The sequence below is a fragment of the Lycorma delicatula genome, chromosome 3 (genome assembly GCF_047948215.1).
Source record: "Lycorma delicatula isolate Av1 chromosome 3, ASM4794821v1, whole genome shotgun sequence".
Lineage (NCBI taxonomy): Eukaryota > Metazoa > Arthropoda > Insecta > Hemiptera > Fulgoridae > Lycorma > Lycorma delicatula.
The window spans coordinates 36,665,747-36,682,658 of NC_134457.1; the positions used below are offsets into that span (position 1 = coordinate 36,665,747).

Below are 16,912 nucleotides of genomic sequence, written 5' to 3' on the forward strand. Positions count from 1 at the left end.
GCTTGTTAGAAGGTACATTGTCGTGGTGAAACACCCATGACTGGTCTTGCCTCTTTCTTCAGGTATAAAGTAGAATTAACTGATTTTTCCCTGGGGAATCCATTCTTGAGGCACGATTTCCCATGTGTTAAAAAAACCACTAGCATCCTCCTGATTTTGGATTTTGAAATGCTGGCTTTTTCACCTGTGTGGTCCATCTGCCTTTTCCATTTCATGCTCTGCTTATGAGATGAGTATGTCTCAGGAACGTACTCATAAATCCAAGTTCGATCTTTCATAATCACATTTTGAAAGATGTCTGCATTCTCCAACCAACCTTAACAAACATGCAAACAATTTTCCTTTTGTTCACCTGGCAAGTGTTTTAGAACAATCTTTGCACAACACTTTGGCATCCCCAACTCTTGTGTGAGGATTAGAAACAGTTTCTTGGTTCATTCTGGTGACCTCAGTGATATCTCTGACTATGAGGTGACAGTTTGGTGCCCGTAACATACATCATCCTCTGTTGAGGTGCTAACCTCGCCATCCACTTGAAGAACAAACTTCTTTTCATAAGACAGTCTTATGTAAACAGGGTTCATCATTTCAAGAATTTCTGAATTCATTTACCCAGCTTTCACAAGGAATTTCAACACAACTTTCTGCTCTTCAAAATAATGACTGATTTCCATCATCACAATAGCAAAACAAAAAACATATGTGTACAAAAAGAGAACTACACTCAACACAATGTAGAGAGGAGGAAAACAATTGATGACAGCATGAATGTTAACAATTGCTGTGCCACTGGTGCCAACATCCCAGTGCTCACAATACTTCATACATACATATATATAAAATGTTTCTCTAAGTGTGAAACCATTTCTTGAATTGCTTTTTTGCATACATTACAGTACAGATCTGTAAATACAATTTTTCTATCACCCTTAGTTTTAAATAAATTAAGGAAAAATATAGTTAAAATTTATAATTTTGCATGGCCGTACCTGTGTTAGAATGATTTTGCTGAAGCTTTTCTTTTATAAATAGCCTCTCAGGCATATCCTGAATTAATGTTCAACATAATCGGCTAGCATGTTGGTATTCCATTTCCCTTTATAGTGGCTTTCCATCATTGAAATGTTCGTCATATCTCCAGGAAAAAATCCAGATGCGAGTGAAGGAAATGCATTTTCAAAGATATATTTCACATAGCTTTGTATGAAGTAAGAAGTTGATTGACAATATCATGGTAATTGTCAGATTTTTTTGGCGAGAAAATGTTTGCAAACTTCTTTAAATGAAGCTCAAGCTGGGCTTTCTACATTATTTAACATTGATTTAAATACATCATCTTTGACCAACTCTCTTACACAAGGACCAACAAATATTCCTTCTTTAATTTTTCCTACACTTACATTCAAAAATTTCTGCCTAATGTACAAAAATCCAGGACTATCATTGTTCACTGCTTTTACAAAAATTTTTCATTAGTCCTAGTTTGATATGGAGAGGGTAAAAATATTTTTTTTTTGGTTCAACTAAGGGCTCATGAATAATATTTTTCCCATTTGAAGTTATCTTGTTTCTTACACTCTTTTGTAATATAATGTTTATCCCTAGCTTGGCTGTTCCATTTGCAAAGAAAACACATACTTAGTATAGCCTAACTGCATGCCTAAGAAAATAGCTATAACTTACAAACTACCACATAGATTCCAGCTATGTTTTTTATAATTTATTTTTTCAAGAACATCTTTCATCACATTATATGTCTCTTTCAAATTAATACCATAAGCGATTGGTATCGAAGAATACTTGTTACCATTGTGAAGTAGAATCACTTGTAAAATATATTTGGATGAATCTATGAAAAGGTGCCAGTCCTCATGTTTATGAACTTGCACTAAGTGCAACTTAAGCTCATCATTATTTATGAAATAGACCAAATTATTTTCATCAATAAAGTACTGAGAAAGTTCTTTATGTCGGCTTCAAAAGCCCGAAACTTTTGTATTTTTTGAAGTAAATTCCAATTTTGCAGTCTTGATCCTAACAGTTCAGCTTGATTATTTGATAATTTTAAATCCCTAACCAAGTCATTTAATTCACCTTATGATATAAGATGTGGCTTATTGAAAGATAATGCAAAATCAAAATCATTGTTGTCTTCTTCAGTAGTGCCTGATTCTTCATCACTGCTTTCAAAATATTCTTCATTCACTGGTGGCTCAGGAACTGGAATAATTTCACTGTGAGGTACGGCCTGATTGCAGATCACAATGAAGGATATTTTACAGTATGTTTAGATTTTTTAGAAATTCCAGACACACTTGTTAAATGAAAGTAACAATCGATTACATGATCCTTTGGTTCATGCCAAACCATAGGTACACCAAATGGCAAAGGCTTCCATGTATCTTTCAGCCATCCTCTTAAATATACAGAACAATTAGTGCATACTACATGAGGAATCCACATCTTAACCTGATCACCAATTTTACACTGAAAGTACAAATGATATGCTTTTTTAATTAAAGGTGTAATGTTTTCAATTTGATTTTATGGTAAACTCACCACATACATAACAAAAGACATCCACATTATTTATACAATTTCGAGGCATTATGGCACTGCACTATTAACAAACTTAAGACAGCAGTGTTTTCAGCTACATATTTTGACCTGCACAGACATGATTAATCTTGTCCACGAAGGCTCACTCTTCAGTATTAGATATGATGTCATAATATGTGACTATGATATGATTTAATTCTTTGTCTAGTATTGGATTTGTATTTGTCTTGTATTGTATTGAATTCTTTGTCTAGTATTATTTATAGCTTACAAATTATGTTAACAAAGTTAAACAATAAAAAATCCTTTAGTTAAAATTTAAGTTTTTCGAAACTGGTGGGCGATAGAAAGATTCTGAGTTCATATCAATCAATCATTCAAATCATGTATCACATGCTAGGAAACAAGAATTATCATTGTATATATAATATAATATATATATATATAAAATTTATTAAGGTAATTACAGGATCAAAATCTTAACCACAAATGATAATTTTATTAATATCACCAGTGCAGGGAACATACAATTATTAAAGCTCAAGATTCAATACTAAACTGTGTCATAAATTAACCCATATCACAATTATTCAGAATAATTAAGTTTTATTACAAAATGATTTTATTTACTGTTTTAATAAACTAAATGAATAAATCATATCAGTTAGTATAATCTGCATTTTTTATTGAATACAATTCTATATTACAAAAAAACTTCCTTTATAATAATTCAATTGGGAAGCATTACTTGCTAGTGGAAAAATTACTAGTTCTATAAGATGTAAACATCCAGAACAATGTAAAATAATTTTAGATTTGCTCTTTTTACAACTGGTCTCTGTTTCTTTAAAGTAATTCCCTTGCCTTACCTTAGATAATACCAGCCATTCCTGAGCACCCCCCAACATCAAAATTTCTTCATGAAATGAAGATACTCAATTATTCTTTCATTCGCACTCTTAATGTTTTTGGGATGAATTACAAATCCAAATCTGTTAAAAATGGAGGAAATAACTATATACTGTTCTGCCAAAAAGTGCATTATTCTTAAAGAAAATATGGTTAAGAAAAAATGTTTGCCTCTCTGACACCTACATCACGTATGTAGATTAAATGTCATAAACATAATGGCTGTAGGTTACCTGATATGAATCACTAAGTTGGTATCAGTTTGTATTTTATTTATTTTTACAAATAATGTTTTATATTATGTATAATATGTAAAAGATAAATATAATATTACCATTTGACATTTTATTAGTTTAGTTCATTAGTTTGCAGTACTTACTGTGACAACCAGCCAGCTGTAATTAGCATGGTAGCTGGCTTGTTACTAAACTGTTCCTCAGTTTGATTTTTCCACCAATTGTTTGTTTATCATTTAAATTTATCATCTTAAAAAAAGGGAACTGTCAGTTGTTACTTAGTAATTTAATTAATTAACTCATTATAGGTATACAAAAAAGAAGAGAGCAAGTAACCTTTTCCATTGAATGGGAAAATCCAGTGGATATAATCTAAGAATGACATAAAAAAATGGTATGCAATGCAATTAATTTATTTATAATAATTATTTTTACACTGAATACAGTAATAAATATAAACTTGTCTATAATCTTTATAAAATTAAAATTTAAAAAAAATAAAAATTATTTAATTTTTCTCAGTAGTATCTATTTTTTTCTTGTTTTATATCAGCTTTTCTGGCTCCATTAACAGTGTCACCCATAGAAAGTAAAGTTGACCAATCTTTGGATTACATGAGAGATATTGCTGTAACAGAAAGAAAAATCAAAACTTGTATTTTATTTCTTCATCTAGTACTAATTTTTGTATACAAGTACAAATTAAAAGAATTAAACAAAGTAAGATTAATTACACATAACAGTTTGATAGATCAGATTGAACTCTATATATTCTCTATATAATAAATGAATCAGTTGTCAAGTACTAAGCTTAATGGACTTTATTTTCTTAGTGTATGCTAATTGGCAACATAATCAATTAATCAGTATAAGCAAACGTTTCATTATGAAGGCCAGAAAATATTACGGGCAAGTTTTAAGAAATATCAAATACTGCAGACTCATTATAATAAATATCAAATAGCACCATCACTCTTCTTGAGCAGAACACCAGAAGCAATGAAAGTTGGAAGTGAATGCTGAAATTTCATTTTCTATTCATCTTGCTATTCAAATTAGTAATATAGAGCCTTTAGTCACCAAAGGGTGAATATAGATAAGTACTTCACCAATTAGGAATTTAGAAAAGAACTTTGAAAAAACCCAATGGCCATAGCTTAAAAAAACATTCAAACAATATAAAAATGAATGACTAGACAGTAATAATGTGTTGCAAACAAGAAAAGATATACAATTAGATCATTATACAGATTACAGCATGGTAAAGTAACTCAGTTAAAAATGTAGTAGAGCCAGTTTATACTTTAAATTATTATTTTTGTCCTTCTAGATATTTCTCATGAAAGGTACAATTTCAAACACTTCTAAAATTTTTGTTAGTCTGTCAGTTGGTTACAAGTTGATTAGAAAATAATAATAAACTGCATATTATACTTCATAAATGTTCAGTGGCGCTAAACATGAAAGATGAATTTTATTTAAAATCATTTTTTTAACACTTCCTTGTTTTTGATTCACTGAATAATAAAAAATTGTTAAGAAAAAACTGAAACGGATATTAGTTATTCTTCAAACATTTCTGATGAAACATTCACATCCATAGCATTCATTTTGTAATGTAGCTAAATGCTTGTCTTGTAAACTTTTATTTATTTCAGCATAACATATTCAGTGCCACTATTAAAGTCATGAACAATGTTCTCCCTGCTGTAAATAAACGACTCCATTTCCTTCATTTATTCATTGAACTGTAATTGACAGTAATTTGATGATAAAGTAATATAAATATGCAATAAAGTGCAGCCGTATGTGATGCTGTCAAAGCATTGTCGATGTCTGCAAAACACAGTCTCTCTGCTGTTCCCCACTTCTGGCAGCTCACAGCTATTTGTACTAGTAACTTACTTATATTAGTTTGATTGGGGTGGTATAATGTAAGACTTATTTCTTTACATTAGTAGTGTTGATTTTTTCAACACTTTTCAGCTCTGTTATTTAAAATAAATAAAACAAAGAGTTTGAAAAATTCAATCAGAAAAATCTTTTTACATCTTTATAAAAAATATCCTATCCATAAAAAATTACTGAAATATTTTGCATTTTTACAGTAAAAAAAAAAATATAGTAATTTTTATAGTATTTCATTTTATTCCCTTTTAACATTTTATTATTTTGTTTTCATTAATATATCAGTTTTTAAATATTACAGGAGAATACATGAAAATACTTTTTTACAAATCCTCTGAAATATCAGCTATGCAGTCAACAATGACCATAGTAATCATTTAAAAATTATAAATACAATTATTTTCAGTTATAATTAAAGGAAAATAAGTACCAATAATAACAACTTGTGTTATAAAACTATTTTTTTCTTCGTCTCCTAATAACATAAAAATATTTTCAAAATAATTAGTTTATATTATTAATACTGGTTCAAGTGTCATGTTTATCAACTAATTGGTTTATCTTTTTTTGTTTTTATTATCAATTTGTTACATCACATGTTAATTTATTATTCAACCTTTAGATAATAATTACATTTTCTTAATCTACTTTCTAAGTTTTTCACAACAAAAGTATTTCACCTAAATATCGGTGTATAGGTGATTTTAGAGTAATTAACTCAGCATCAAATAACGGGCAGGCAGGAGTAGGTTTCGTGATGAACAAGAAGGTAGGGAGGAGAGTGGAGTATTTCAAGACTCATAGCGATAGAATCATTATAATAAGGATAAAATCAAAACCTAAACCGACAACGATTGTTAACGTCTATATGCCTACAAGCGCCCATGATGATGATGAGGTAGAATGTGTATACGAAGAGATTGATGAAGCAATTAAACACGTAAAAGGAGATGAAAATTTAATAATAGTTGGAGATTGGAATGCAAGCATTGGAAAAGGCAAGGAAGGAAATATAGTGGGTGAATACGGGCTGGGCAAAAGGAATGAAAGAGGGGACCGACTTATAGAGTTTTGCACAAAGTATAATTTAGTAATTGCCAACACCCAATTTAAAAATCATAATAGAAGAATATACACTTGGAAAAAGCCAGGCGATACTGCAAGGTATCAGATAGATTATATCATGGTTAAGCAAAGATTTAGAAATCAACTCGTTGACTGCAAAACTTACTCTGGAGCAGACATTGATAGCGACCATAATTTGGTGATAATGAAATGTAGATTGGGGTTTAAAAACCTGAAGAAAAGGTGTCAGATGAATCGGTGGAATTTAGAGAAGCTTGAGGAAGAGGAGGTAAAGAAGATTTTTGAGGAGGACATCGCAAGAGGTCTGAGTAAAAAAGATAAGGTAGAAAATGTAGAAGAAGAATGGGAGAATGTTAAAAAGGAAATTCTTAAATCAGCAGAAGCAAACTTAGGCGGAATAAAGACAACTGGTAGAAAACCTTGGGTTTCAGATGATATATTGCAGCTGATGGATGAACATAGAAAATATAAGAATGCTAGTGATAAAGAAAGTAAAAGGAACTATCGGCAATTAAGAAATGCTATAAACAGGAAATGCAAACTGGCGAAAGAAGAGTGGATTAAATAAAAGTGTTCAGAAGTGGAAAGAGAAATGAACATTGGTAAAATAGACGGAGCATACAGGAAAGTTAAGGAAAATTTTGGGGTACATAAATTAAAATGTAATAATGTGTTAAACAAAGATGGTACACCAATATATAATACAAAAGGTAAAGTCGATAGATGGGTGGAATATATTGAAGAGTTATACGGAGGAAATGAATTAGAAAATGGTGTTATAGAGGAAGAAGAGGACGTTGAGGAGGATGAAATGGGAGAAACAATACTGAGATCTGAATTTAAGAGAGCATTAAAGGATTTAAATGGCAGAAAGGCTCCTGGAATAGACGTAATACCTGTAGAATTACTGCGCAGTGCAGATGAGGAAGCGATTGATAGATTGTACAAACTGGTGTGTAATATTTATGAAAAAGGGGAATTTCCGTCAGACTTCAAAAAAAGTGTTATAGTAATGATACCAAAGAAAGCAGGGGCAGATAAATGTGAAGAATATAGAACAATTAGTTTAACTAGTCATGCATCAAAATTCTATACAGAAGAATTGAGAGGAGAGTGGAAGAAGTGTTAGGAGAAGACCAATTTGGTTTCAGGAAAAGTATAGGGACAAGGAAAGCAATTTTAGGCCTCAGATTAATAGTAGAAGGAAGATTAAAGAAAAACAAACCAACCTACTTGGCGTTTATAGACCTAGAAAAGGCATTCGATAACGTAGACTGGAATAAAATGTTCTAAAAAAAATAGGGTTCAAATACAGAGATAGAAGAACAATTGCTAACATGTACAGGAACCAAACAGCAACAGTAACAATTGAAGAACATAAGAAAGAAGCCGTAATAAGAAAGGGAGTCCGACAAGGATGTTCCCTATCTCTTACATGGAACTTACTTTTTAATCTTTTTAATCTTTACATGGAACTAGCAGTTAATGATGTTAAAGAACAATTTAGATTCGGAGTAACAGTACAAGGTGTAAAGATAAAGATGCTACGATTTGCTGATGATATAGTAATTCTAGCCGAAAGTAAAAAGGATTTAGAAGAAACAATGAACGGCATAGATGAAGTCCTACGCAAGAACTATCGCATGAAAATAAACAAGAACAAAACAAAAGTAATGAAATGTAGTAGAAATAACAAAGATGGACCACTGAATGTGAAAATAGGAGGAGAAAAGATTATGGAGGTAGAAGAATTTTGTTATTTGGGAGGTAGAATTACTAAAGATGGACGAAGCAGGAGCGATATAAAATGCTGAATAGCACAAGCTAAACGAGCCTTCAGTAAGAAATATAATTTGTTTACATCAAAAATTAATTTAAATGTCAGGAAAAGATTTTTGAAAGTGTATGTTTGGAGTGTCGCTTTATATGGAAGTGAAACTTGGACAATCGGAGTATCTGAGAAGAAAAGATTAGAAGCTTTTGAAATGTGGTGCTATAGGAGAATGTTAAAAATCAGATGGGTGGATAAAGTAACAAATGAAGAGGTATTGCAGCAAATAGATGAAGAAAGAAGCATTTGGAAAAATATAGTTAAAAGAAGAGACAGACTTATAGGGTACATACTAAGGCATCCTGGAATAGTCGCTTTAATATTGGAAGGACAGGTAGAAGGGAAAAATTGTGTAGGCAGGCCACGTTTGGAATATGAAACAAAATTGTTAGGGATGTAGGATGTAGAGGGTATACTGAAATGAAACGACTAATACTAGATAGGGAATCTTGGAGAGCTGCATCAAACCAGTCAAATGACTGAAGACAAAAAAAAAAATCTGTGTATAAATTTATTAATAAGTAAATGTTTACAAAAATATTTATATATGTATTACATTGTATATCGAGTACATACTATCTATATTTACCATTACATAAATTAAATATCATTCTTTTTTTAATTAAACTTCAAAATTGCATAATTATTTTAATGATTTCATCACTAATCTTACACAAAACATTATATTAAAATAGATATGTAAGGCACAGGGTAAATAAAGAAGTGTCATATTCACAATGTTTGTGTTAATGTTGTGAAATACTTGTAAGAGGGAGCACTACTAATAATTTTTAAACACAAATAGAATTAAGAAACAAAAATTAGGCATGAGTTGTTACTACATGGGACATATATTTCCAACCTTTAATTGTAAATATAGAAATTTATTTACCTGTAATTCATTATACTTTAAGGATCCACTGTTAATTTTATTGTTTATTATATCAATCTCATTTTTTATATTTCTTATTATAGATGTTATTCTATTACCAATAATAGTTAGTTTGTCAGTTGGCCCATCGAATACATTCTTTTTTGAAGTTACACACATCTGATATCTGTAAAAATATAATTATTACATAGTATTACTATATTTTTTTGTATTAAACAAGGCATGTTTTTAAAGTAAGTACTGTTTTGAAATTAAAAAAAACAATAACATTATTCTTAACAATTTTATTTTTATTTTAACACATTAACAACAATGCAGCTCACAATTATACTTTGAGCTCTTAAATATATTAAATATTTAAATTAATTATTCCAAGCACTCCCTGAAACCAAATTCAATTTGAATTCTGCAATAAACAAACTCTACAATTCTTTTTACATCCATTTTTTTCACAGTGTACAATACAGTAATTCATAGCCCAAGCTGCAATCAAAGGCTTGACACTAGAGATTATTTTATTACAGTAAAGAAAATGAGCAGAAAAACACAATGAAGATGGAACTTTAGCCTTTTTGTTTTACATATGTCATTTCATGTTTGACCACCCACTCCTATACATCAAAAAACAAAAAGTAATTTATTGTATTTAATAATATATTATGTAGAACAAATATGACCACAGTTTGTTCTTTTTTATTGCTAATTATACTACATAAAGTTATGATTATTTTTTTACTAGATATACTAAAATAGACATTTGTATCTAGTTTTCCATTTTCTTGTTAAATGCTTTAAAAGCATGAAAATTAAATAAACATATCAATAAAAATGTATATTCTATTTATTCTAGATTTAAATTTTTCTATTAGTTGTGTCTATGCTACAGCACATTTTGGAATTGTCAACATCCATCCTAGTCATGGGTAATTCAATAATATCAAAAATGCATTTCAGTACTAAAAATTGACTAAAAAGCCAAGCATCTATCTACCTGAGCAAAGGTTTTACCCATGCATGCGTCTCAATATTTATAATAGGATCCTACAAAAAATTATGACCTATTAAAAAATAGAATTCCATTACTTATCTGAATCATATTAACTCATGTTTATTATTAAAATTTAAAAAAATCAGAGAACTATAATCAATCAAAGAAACCTTGGTTTAATACAAACGAATTGTGTATTTAAAAGGGGGATTGTTCAGCCATTAAAAAAAATATTTTTAAAAAAATTTATAAATGTTCAGTTGTTTTGAATTAATAACGTTTTTGCCATAAACTGTGATTTTTATGATATGGTAGCAATCCTCAGCCTTTTACAAAATCAATCATTTAATTTAATGTTCTTAGCAAGGATTTGAGAGAATTAGTACCAAATGTTCCAAATTAATTATGTAGTTATTTAATACAAAGTAAAAAACCATAAATCTATTTCACAGCTATAACATATAATGTATGAAGATAAATCAGTTAATTGAATTGATTCACCTACACAATAAGATTCTGAGATGTTATTTGTCTCATTCACCTACATAATAAGATTTTGAGATCTTATTTGTCTCAGTATTAGTAAATATAGAAAATCTCATGACAATCAGAGAAATCCTCCATGAATTTGTGGGTAAAGTCTAGCCATATGTAGCTTTTGATTCTATAATGTACAAAATTTTTGAATACATAAAAAAATCAGCAAAACTGTTACTGTTAAAACAAAAGGAATAATAAAGTTCACAAAAGTTTTATGATAACATTTAAAATTACAAAAATTTACTTTTTCCAAAACTGAAGCACATTAAAAAATTTACAGAGATTCTTAATACTTTTTTTTAAATAGTGTGTCCACAAAATAATGGTGGAATTTCAGAACTATTTTTATAACAAAAATATATGCTACAAACAAAAATTCACATTGAGTTCTTTTGCCATGATTTATATATATTTGATATGGCCTCTGTTTATTGCCAATATACATCTAGACAGTAGCATAACGTTTGCTACATATGGTAAGTATATTATCGTATTGACTGAAGGGGTTCTGTGATTCTTGCTTTCAGCTGTCCAACATAGCTATTATCATCTGCAACAAACAGTATAATACACTATTTGATGTAATCCCAGGAAAAAAAGACAAATACAGTGAAAATCATTATCTTCATGCTGGTATTTGTATCAAGGTTTTATCAGGTTTTGCAGGTTTTGTTTGAATATGTCAGGAGTCTGAAACTCAGTATAACTAAAAACACTGTAAAATCAAGAATGATACAAAATTGTAGACTTAATTTCTTTACGTGACTGTTCATTCAAGATAACATACTTTAAACAATGTTTTTTATTTATATTACTTTTACATGACTTTTTTTTAAACCTCTGGGTCCACAGTCAAGCAATTCTTTCTGCAGAGGATGAGATGAGTGTTTTGTAGCGTGTGTGAAAAATGCCATGCCTGACCGGGATTTGAACCCAGGACCTCCAGGTGAAAGGCCGAAACGCTACCACTCGCGCCACAGAGGCCAGCAACTTTTACATGACCTGTCTCTTTTTTATATTAATTTCACATCATTTTTTTTCTATTTACTTTCAATCTCTCTTTACAGTTATTGGCATCAATAACTTTGATATTATGTGTTAAGAGAAGAGACAAATAAGTCGTCATGCAAACATTTTTAACAATAATATTGTTACAGGTAACTTAAATCTGACCAATAAATTTGTGTAATGTATTTATATTAATTAATCTTTACTCGGTAAATCATGTAACTTATTTTAGTAAATAGTAACATTTTAAAACACTGTATCACACAGTTTTTACCTAATGTAATTTTAGTTAAAATAAAATCTGAATTGCTTTAACAGATTACAATTTCCTACTTAGTTTTGAAAAAAATTTCAAGAAATCATACACTAAAACATATTTATAATTATTTAATGTTTGTCTCAGAGTGTATCATGAAGTTCTCAGGAATTTTATAATCTATTCTATTTGTGAAAATAATGATGGAAAAAGTTCATATAAACTTATGTCCTAAAATTCTTCATTTGTATGTTATGGCTAATGAAAGATTTTGTAGGATTTTAGCTACCCGAATGAAATGAAGTCAAACTAAAGTTTTTACAATGTTAATTAAGGGGCAGAATTAGTAATTTTTTATGGTTTTTGATCTGAAAAAACTGATAAAATAGGTTCCACAACTGTATCTTCAGTAGGTTTTGAGAAATTTGGGATAAAACACTCTGTTTTTATGTTTGACATACAATAGCTATGTTAAATGGGTAATAAACACATAAAACCTCTAGGTAATTTAATTCTGAAAAAAATGGTGTGAGATAAGTTGAATAAAACTGCACTATACATACCAGTTTGTAATAAATATTAAAAAATGAGCCTGTAATTTTCAACACATTTCTTGGCACACTTCTGTACTGCTTTTGTAGCACTTTTTATTCTTCAATTAATTAATTTTCTTCATGCAGAAAATTAATTCCTTACAAGAATGTATTTTTGTTTTGTATATAATATTTTTCATCCAGTCCCAGATGCAAAAATCTGAAGGTTTTTGATCAGGCAATCTTAGTGGCTAGGAATGTTGACCTTCATGACCGATCCCTTTCTCAGGGAAATGATGATTTAAGTGAGTGGAAACGACACGAGAAGTGGGGAGGTGCACCTTCGTGCTGGAAGTATACTTTACATCTCAGTAGTAGAGGAACATCTTCAAGCAGCTGTGGCAATTCTTAAAGAAAGTGAAAGTAGACCTCAACAATTAAGCAGCCAAGTAATATGATTGGGCTCCAAATAGCTGATTGTGAAGAAGGTCGCACCTACAATGACGCTAAATTGATGTTGAAAATTGCCTTCCATCGTTTCATGAGGAATTACTTCTGCCCATGTATGCTCATTGTGTAAGTTATTGACGTCATCCAAAGTGAAATTTGACTCATCGGTTAACAAAATATACTTGTTGTTGTTGATTTGTATTACACCAGTTGCAGAGCTCAAGCGAACAGACTATCTCTTGGGTGTAGATGTTGAACTGGCTGTTTATAAGGATAAAACTTGTTTAGTTTAAATGTCCTCCAAACCATTGAATGCGAAACTCCAATCCGTTTAGAAAGATGTCATGTACTGATGCCTGGACTGCATCAATAAAGTTGGGCAGATCATTCATAGCTGGTACGAATAGTAAAGTAATGAACCTATTTCGTGAAGATTGCGAAAAGCTGTGCTAACTGTTTTGGAATCTGGAATCCTGCGATTCAGAAAACATATTTCATATTCTACTGCAGCAGCTGTAGCAAGCATTACCATTACACACACCCAAAATGAATACCATATCAGCATATTCCTTTGTTGTAAATAAGTACAGCATTACTTCAGTGACAAACCAATCATATTCAATTCAAACTAAAATTCACAGAAAACCTTCACTAACGATAGCATAGTTCACAGTACCCAATATACTTAATGTTCCTTACAGAATGATTTAAACATTAATACAGTATTGGGCATTATTTGATCAGCTGTTGTTATTTTATAGCCAACTTTGAAATGATTTTTCAAGTCATTTATTGAATTTTTAATAAGTAATTTTTATTTATTAATCTTACAATTGTGTAATTTCATTTTTTTTAATTTTTTAACAGCAATTTTAATAGTGCATTTTATTTTTACAAATCTTTCACATCATCAAAAAAAAATTTGGTTTTTGTTTACATTAAATAAGTACTCTTCTGACAAATGTAGCAATGCACTGTTTCTAAATAGAGTCTGGATTTTTCTAACTTTTCTTTGTTTTATTCAACTTATCTTACACCATTTTGTTCACAATTAAATTATCTACAAGTTTTGTTTAAAAGTGCATGTGCATGTGTGTGTGTGTATCTGTAAATAAGCATTCATTACCTTTCATTTAAAATATGTTCTATATTTTTAAATGACTGCAGCATTAAATCTTCTTTGCAGCCGATACTGTTAGTAAATTCTGTGATTGCACCATTGATTCTGTTCAAATCCAGATCATTTTGTGATGGCGATAACATCTTATTGATACATGTTATATAAGATTGCACTTGAGGTCTTTTATCACAGTTTTCAGCTACAATATTTTTCATACATTCCTGCAAACAGCATATATATTTAATATATATATACATACTTATTATATATATTAAAGAATTTTGATTAAAGTAATACACAATAATATTTCTATAACAAATTGTCACTACTGAAATGAGAATGTTTGTTCCTGAGATCACTTTTAATTGTCTAGTAGCAGGATTTTTTTACAGTATATTATGAGTGACATAAAAAAATCGTTTTTTTTAAGAAAAAAAAAAAAAAAATCATTTATCTTGCTATAAACCTCCAGCCCCTTACTGAAATGTGAAACTGTCTTCAGTTTGGCAGTCATTGTTTCTAATGATTAAGCTACACAGGCAGTAATGATTACTTATTACATTCATTCAGTAACATTATAAGACATGTAAAATTTTAACTTTATTCAACATTTTTTTCACAAGTTAAATAAAAATGCATTTAAAAAAAAGTTTTTGAAAAGAAAAAATCTACACTGCATGGAAATGTCAGTTATTACTGAAAAAGATTAGTAAATAAGATGTAATGATAGCTTTGAAGCCTACATTTACAGTTATTATAGCAGTGTCAGATATATGAGAATCTATCTTGCCAAAGATTTAAGATTTGCAGATAAAACTGTAGTGTTATTTATACAACCTATACTAGATCTATTTTTTGCATTAATATAAAGTAAATTTTATATCAATGACTAAATCAGTTATATAAAATCAGTTATAAAAGAAACATCTCATTTACTGACTGTAATAAGTATTATTTTTCAATTAATAATATAAGAAATATATCCAAAAAATAAAAAATATTTATAAATAATGCTCACACAGATGAAAACTATCTCTTGAGTCAAATTTTTATGACTGTAAATACATTACTTTTTTATGGATTGTTTAAAAAGTGAGAAAAAACTTGACAAATGTTCACAAAAATGTTGTTCAAAAAATGTTGACAAATGTGATCCACTTTTTAAATTGAAAGACTTTCATCCAGTAAATATTTCTAGGCAAATAAGAACAAGTATTTTTATGGTGCTGTGAATAAAAATGATGACTCAAGTTTCATAAATAAAGGTTAACTGTTTGTGATGATTGTTCTTATGAACTTCTCAAGTAACTGAAGTAACAAATTATGAAATTAATAAGGATTCATAACTTACTGTAATAAGGGTTGGATGAACTGATATAAAGTTTATAAAAAATCAAAATATAATACCTCTTTTAAAACTTAGGAAGAAGACAAAGACAAAAAGTTAAATGAAACCATTACTATGAAGAAGCTGTGTAAAAAATAGTTATATAAATGCAGCTGATTTGTAGCAGCAGTCAACAAAAAAATTTAAAGTGCTTCAAGAAAACTATCATTCATTATCATTGTTATCTGAACAATGATAGTGGAAAAACCAAAATTATTAGTAATGACTGAATAAACAAAAGAATCTGTTACAAGTAACAAAGGAGCAACTGAATTAAATGAGGAAGATATTGTTAGATCACCAAAAAATTATATAGCTTACATCATCTGACTGCAAAAAATATGATATTAGCACTGGACCGATATTATCAAGCTACATTATGCGATGGAATCTATCACTCATATTGTCTGGAAAACAACCCATACTAGTCATACAGAACTTATACTGTTAAGTTGGTTGAAATATCAAGCTTCAAAGGAAAGATGACTCAGTGGATTTAGTTATAGAAATTTGCATTTTCTAATTGATTTAGATGATCTGAGGAGAAACAAGATGATAAAATGATCTGTATTTCATTATTAAGGGTAAACTTGAATACACTCTCTAAGTAGAAATATCAAAAATGTTACATAATTTTTTTTTTAATTATCTTTATCTTACTATAAATTGCACTTCGTAAAACTTATCACTTTATTGTCATAAATGTATAAATGAATTTGTACAACAAAGTTTTTTTCTTAATTTTTACATTTGATGAAGTGGTGCACACTGCAAAAGCACCAATATGAAAGAATTTTTGAAAAATAGCAGTAAGTGATATTTTTACACACACATATATATAAAATAGTTTATTTATTGAGTATAAAAATAATAGTTTAAAATACTATGTAATACTATGTTTAAAGTTAAAATTTTACATAGTATTTACTTTTTTTAAAAATAGGAAAAGAATGACCAAACTGAGAAATACTATTGCACTTGATAATACAGGGCATATCTGGAATGTACAATTTTGATATTAAAAAATACACGACTTTCAGCAAAATAATTTATTATATAGAAGAATAAACCTTAAACTACCTTTCTACATAGTATCCACTATTAAGGCACTTAAACTACCTTTCTACATAATATCCACCATTAAGGCACTTTTTCATTTATTTCTTATAATTGGTCTTTCATTCCTTCCTCAAAGAACGGCACTGCCAG

General features: G+C 29.4%; 2 protein-coding genes across 4 annotated transcripts in view; one reads left to right on the forward strand and one right to left on the reverse strand.

Annotated features, from left to right (window-relative positions):
* Positions 1-11,991, forward strand: part of LOC142321503 (A disintegrin and metalloproteinase with thrombospondin motifs adt-2-like) — a 181,510-nt gene extending 169,519 nt beyond the window's left edge. For 2 of the 3 annotated variants that reach the window (XM_075359638.1, XM_075359635.1), the window contains exon 18: positions 4,013-4,215. In XM_075359638.1, the coding sequence (XP_075215753.1) occupies positions 4,013-4,080 (68 nt within the window). In that variant the 3' untranslated portion in view covers positions 4,081-4,215. Of the gene's footprint in view, positions 1-4,012; positions 4,216-11,801 lie in introns of those variants that run through there. The other variant, XM_075359636.1, reaches the window with a different exon arrangement.
* Positions 4,106-16,912, reverse strand: part of LOC142321504 (uncharacterized) — a 44,750-nt gene continuing 31,943 nt past the window's right edge. The window contains exons 9-11 of the mRNA XM_075359640.1: positions 14,323-14,537; positions 9,422-9,587; positions 4,106-4,332 (exon numbers count right to left, since the gene is read on the reverse strand). Coding sequence (XP_075215755.1) covers positions 4,249-4,332; positions 9,422-9,587; positions 14,323-14,537 — 465 coding nt within the window. The 3' untranslated portion in view covers positions 4,106-4,248. The remainder of the gene's footprint in view (positions 4,333-9,421; positions 9,588-14,322; positions 14,538-16,912) is intronic.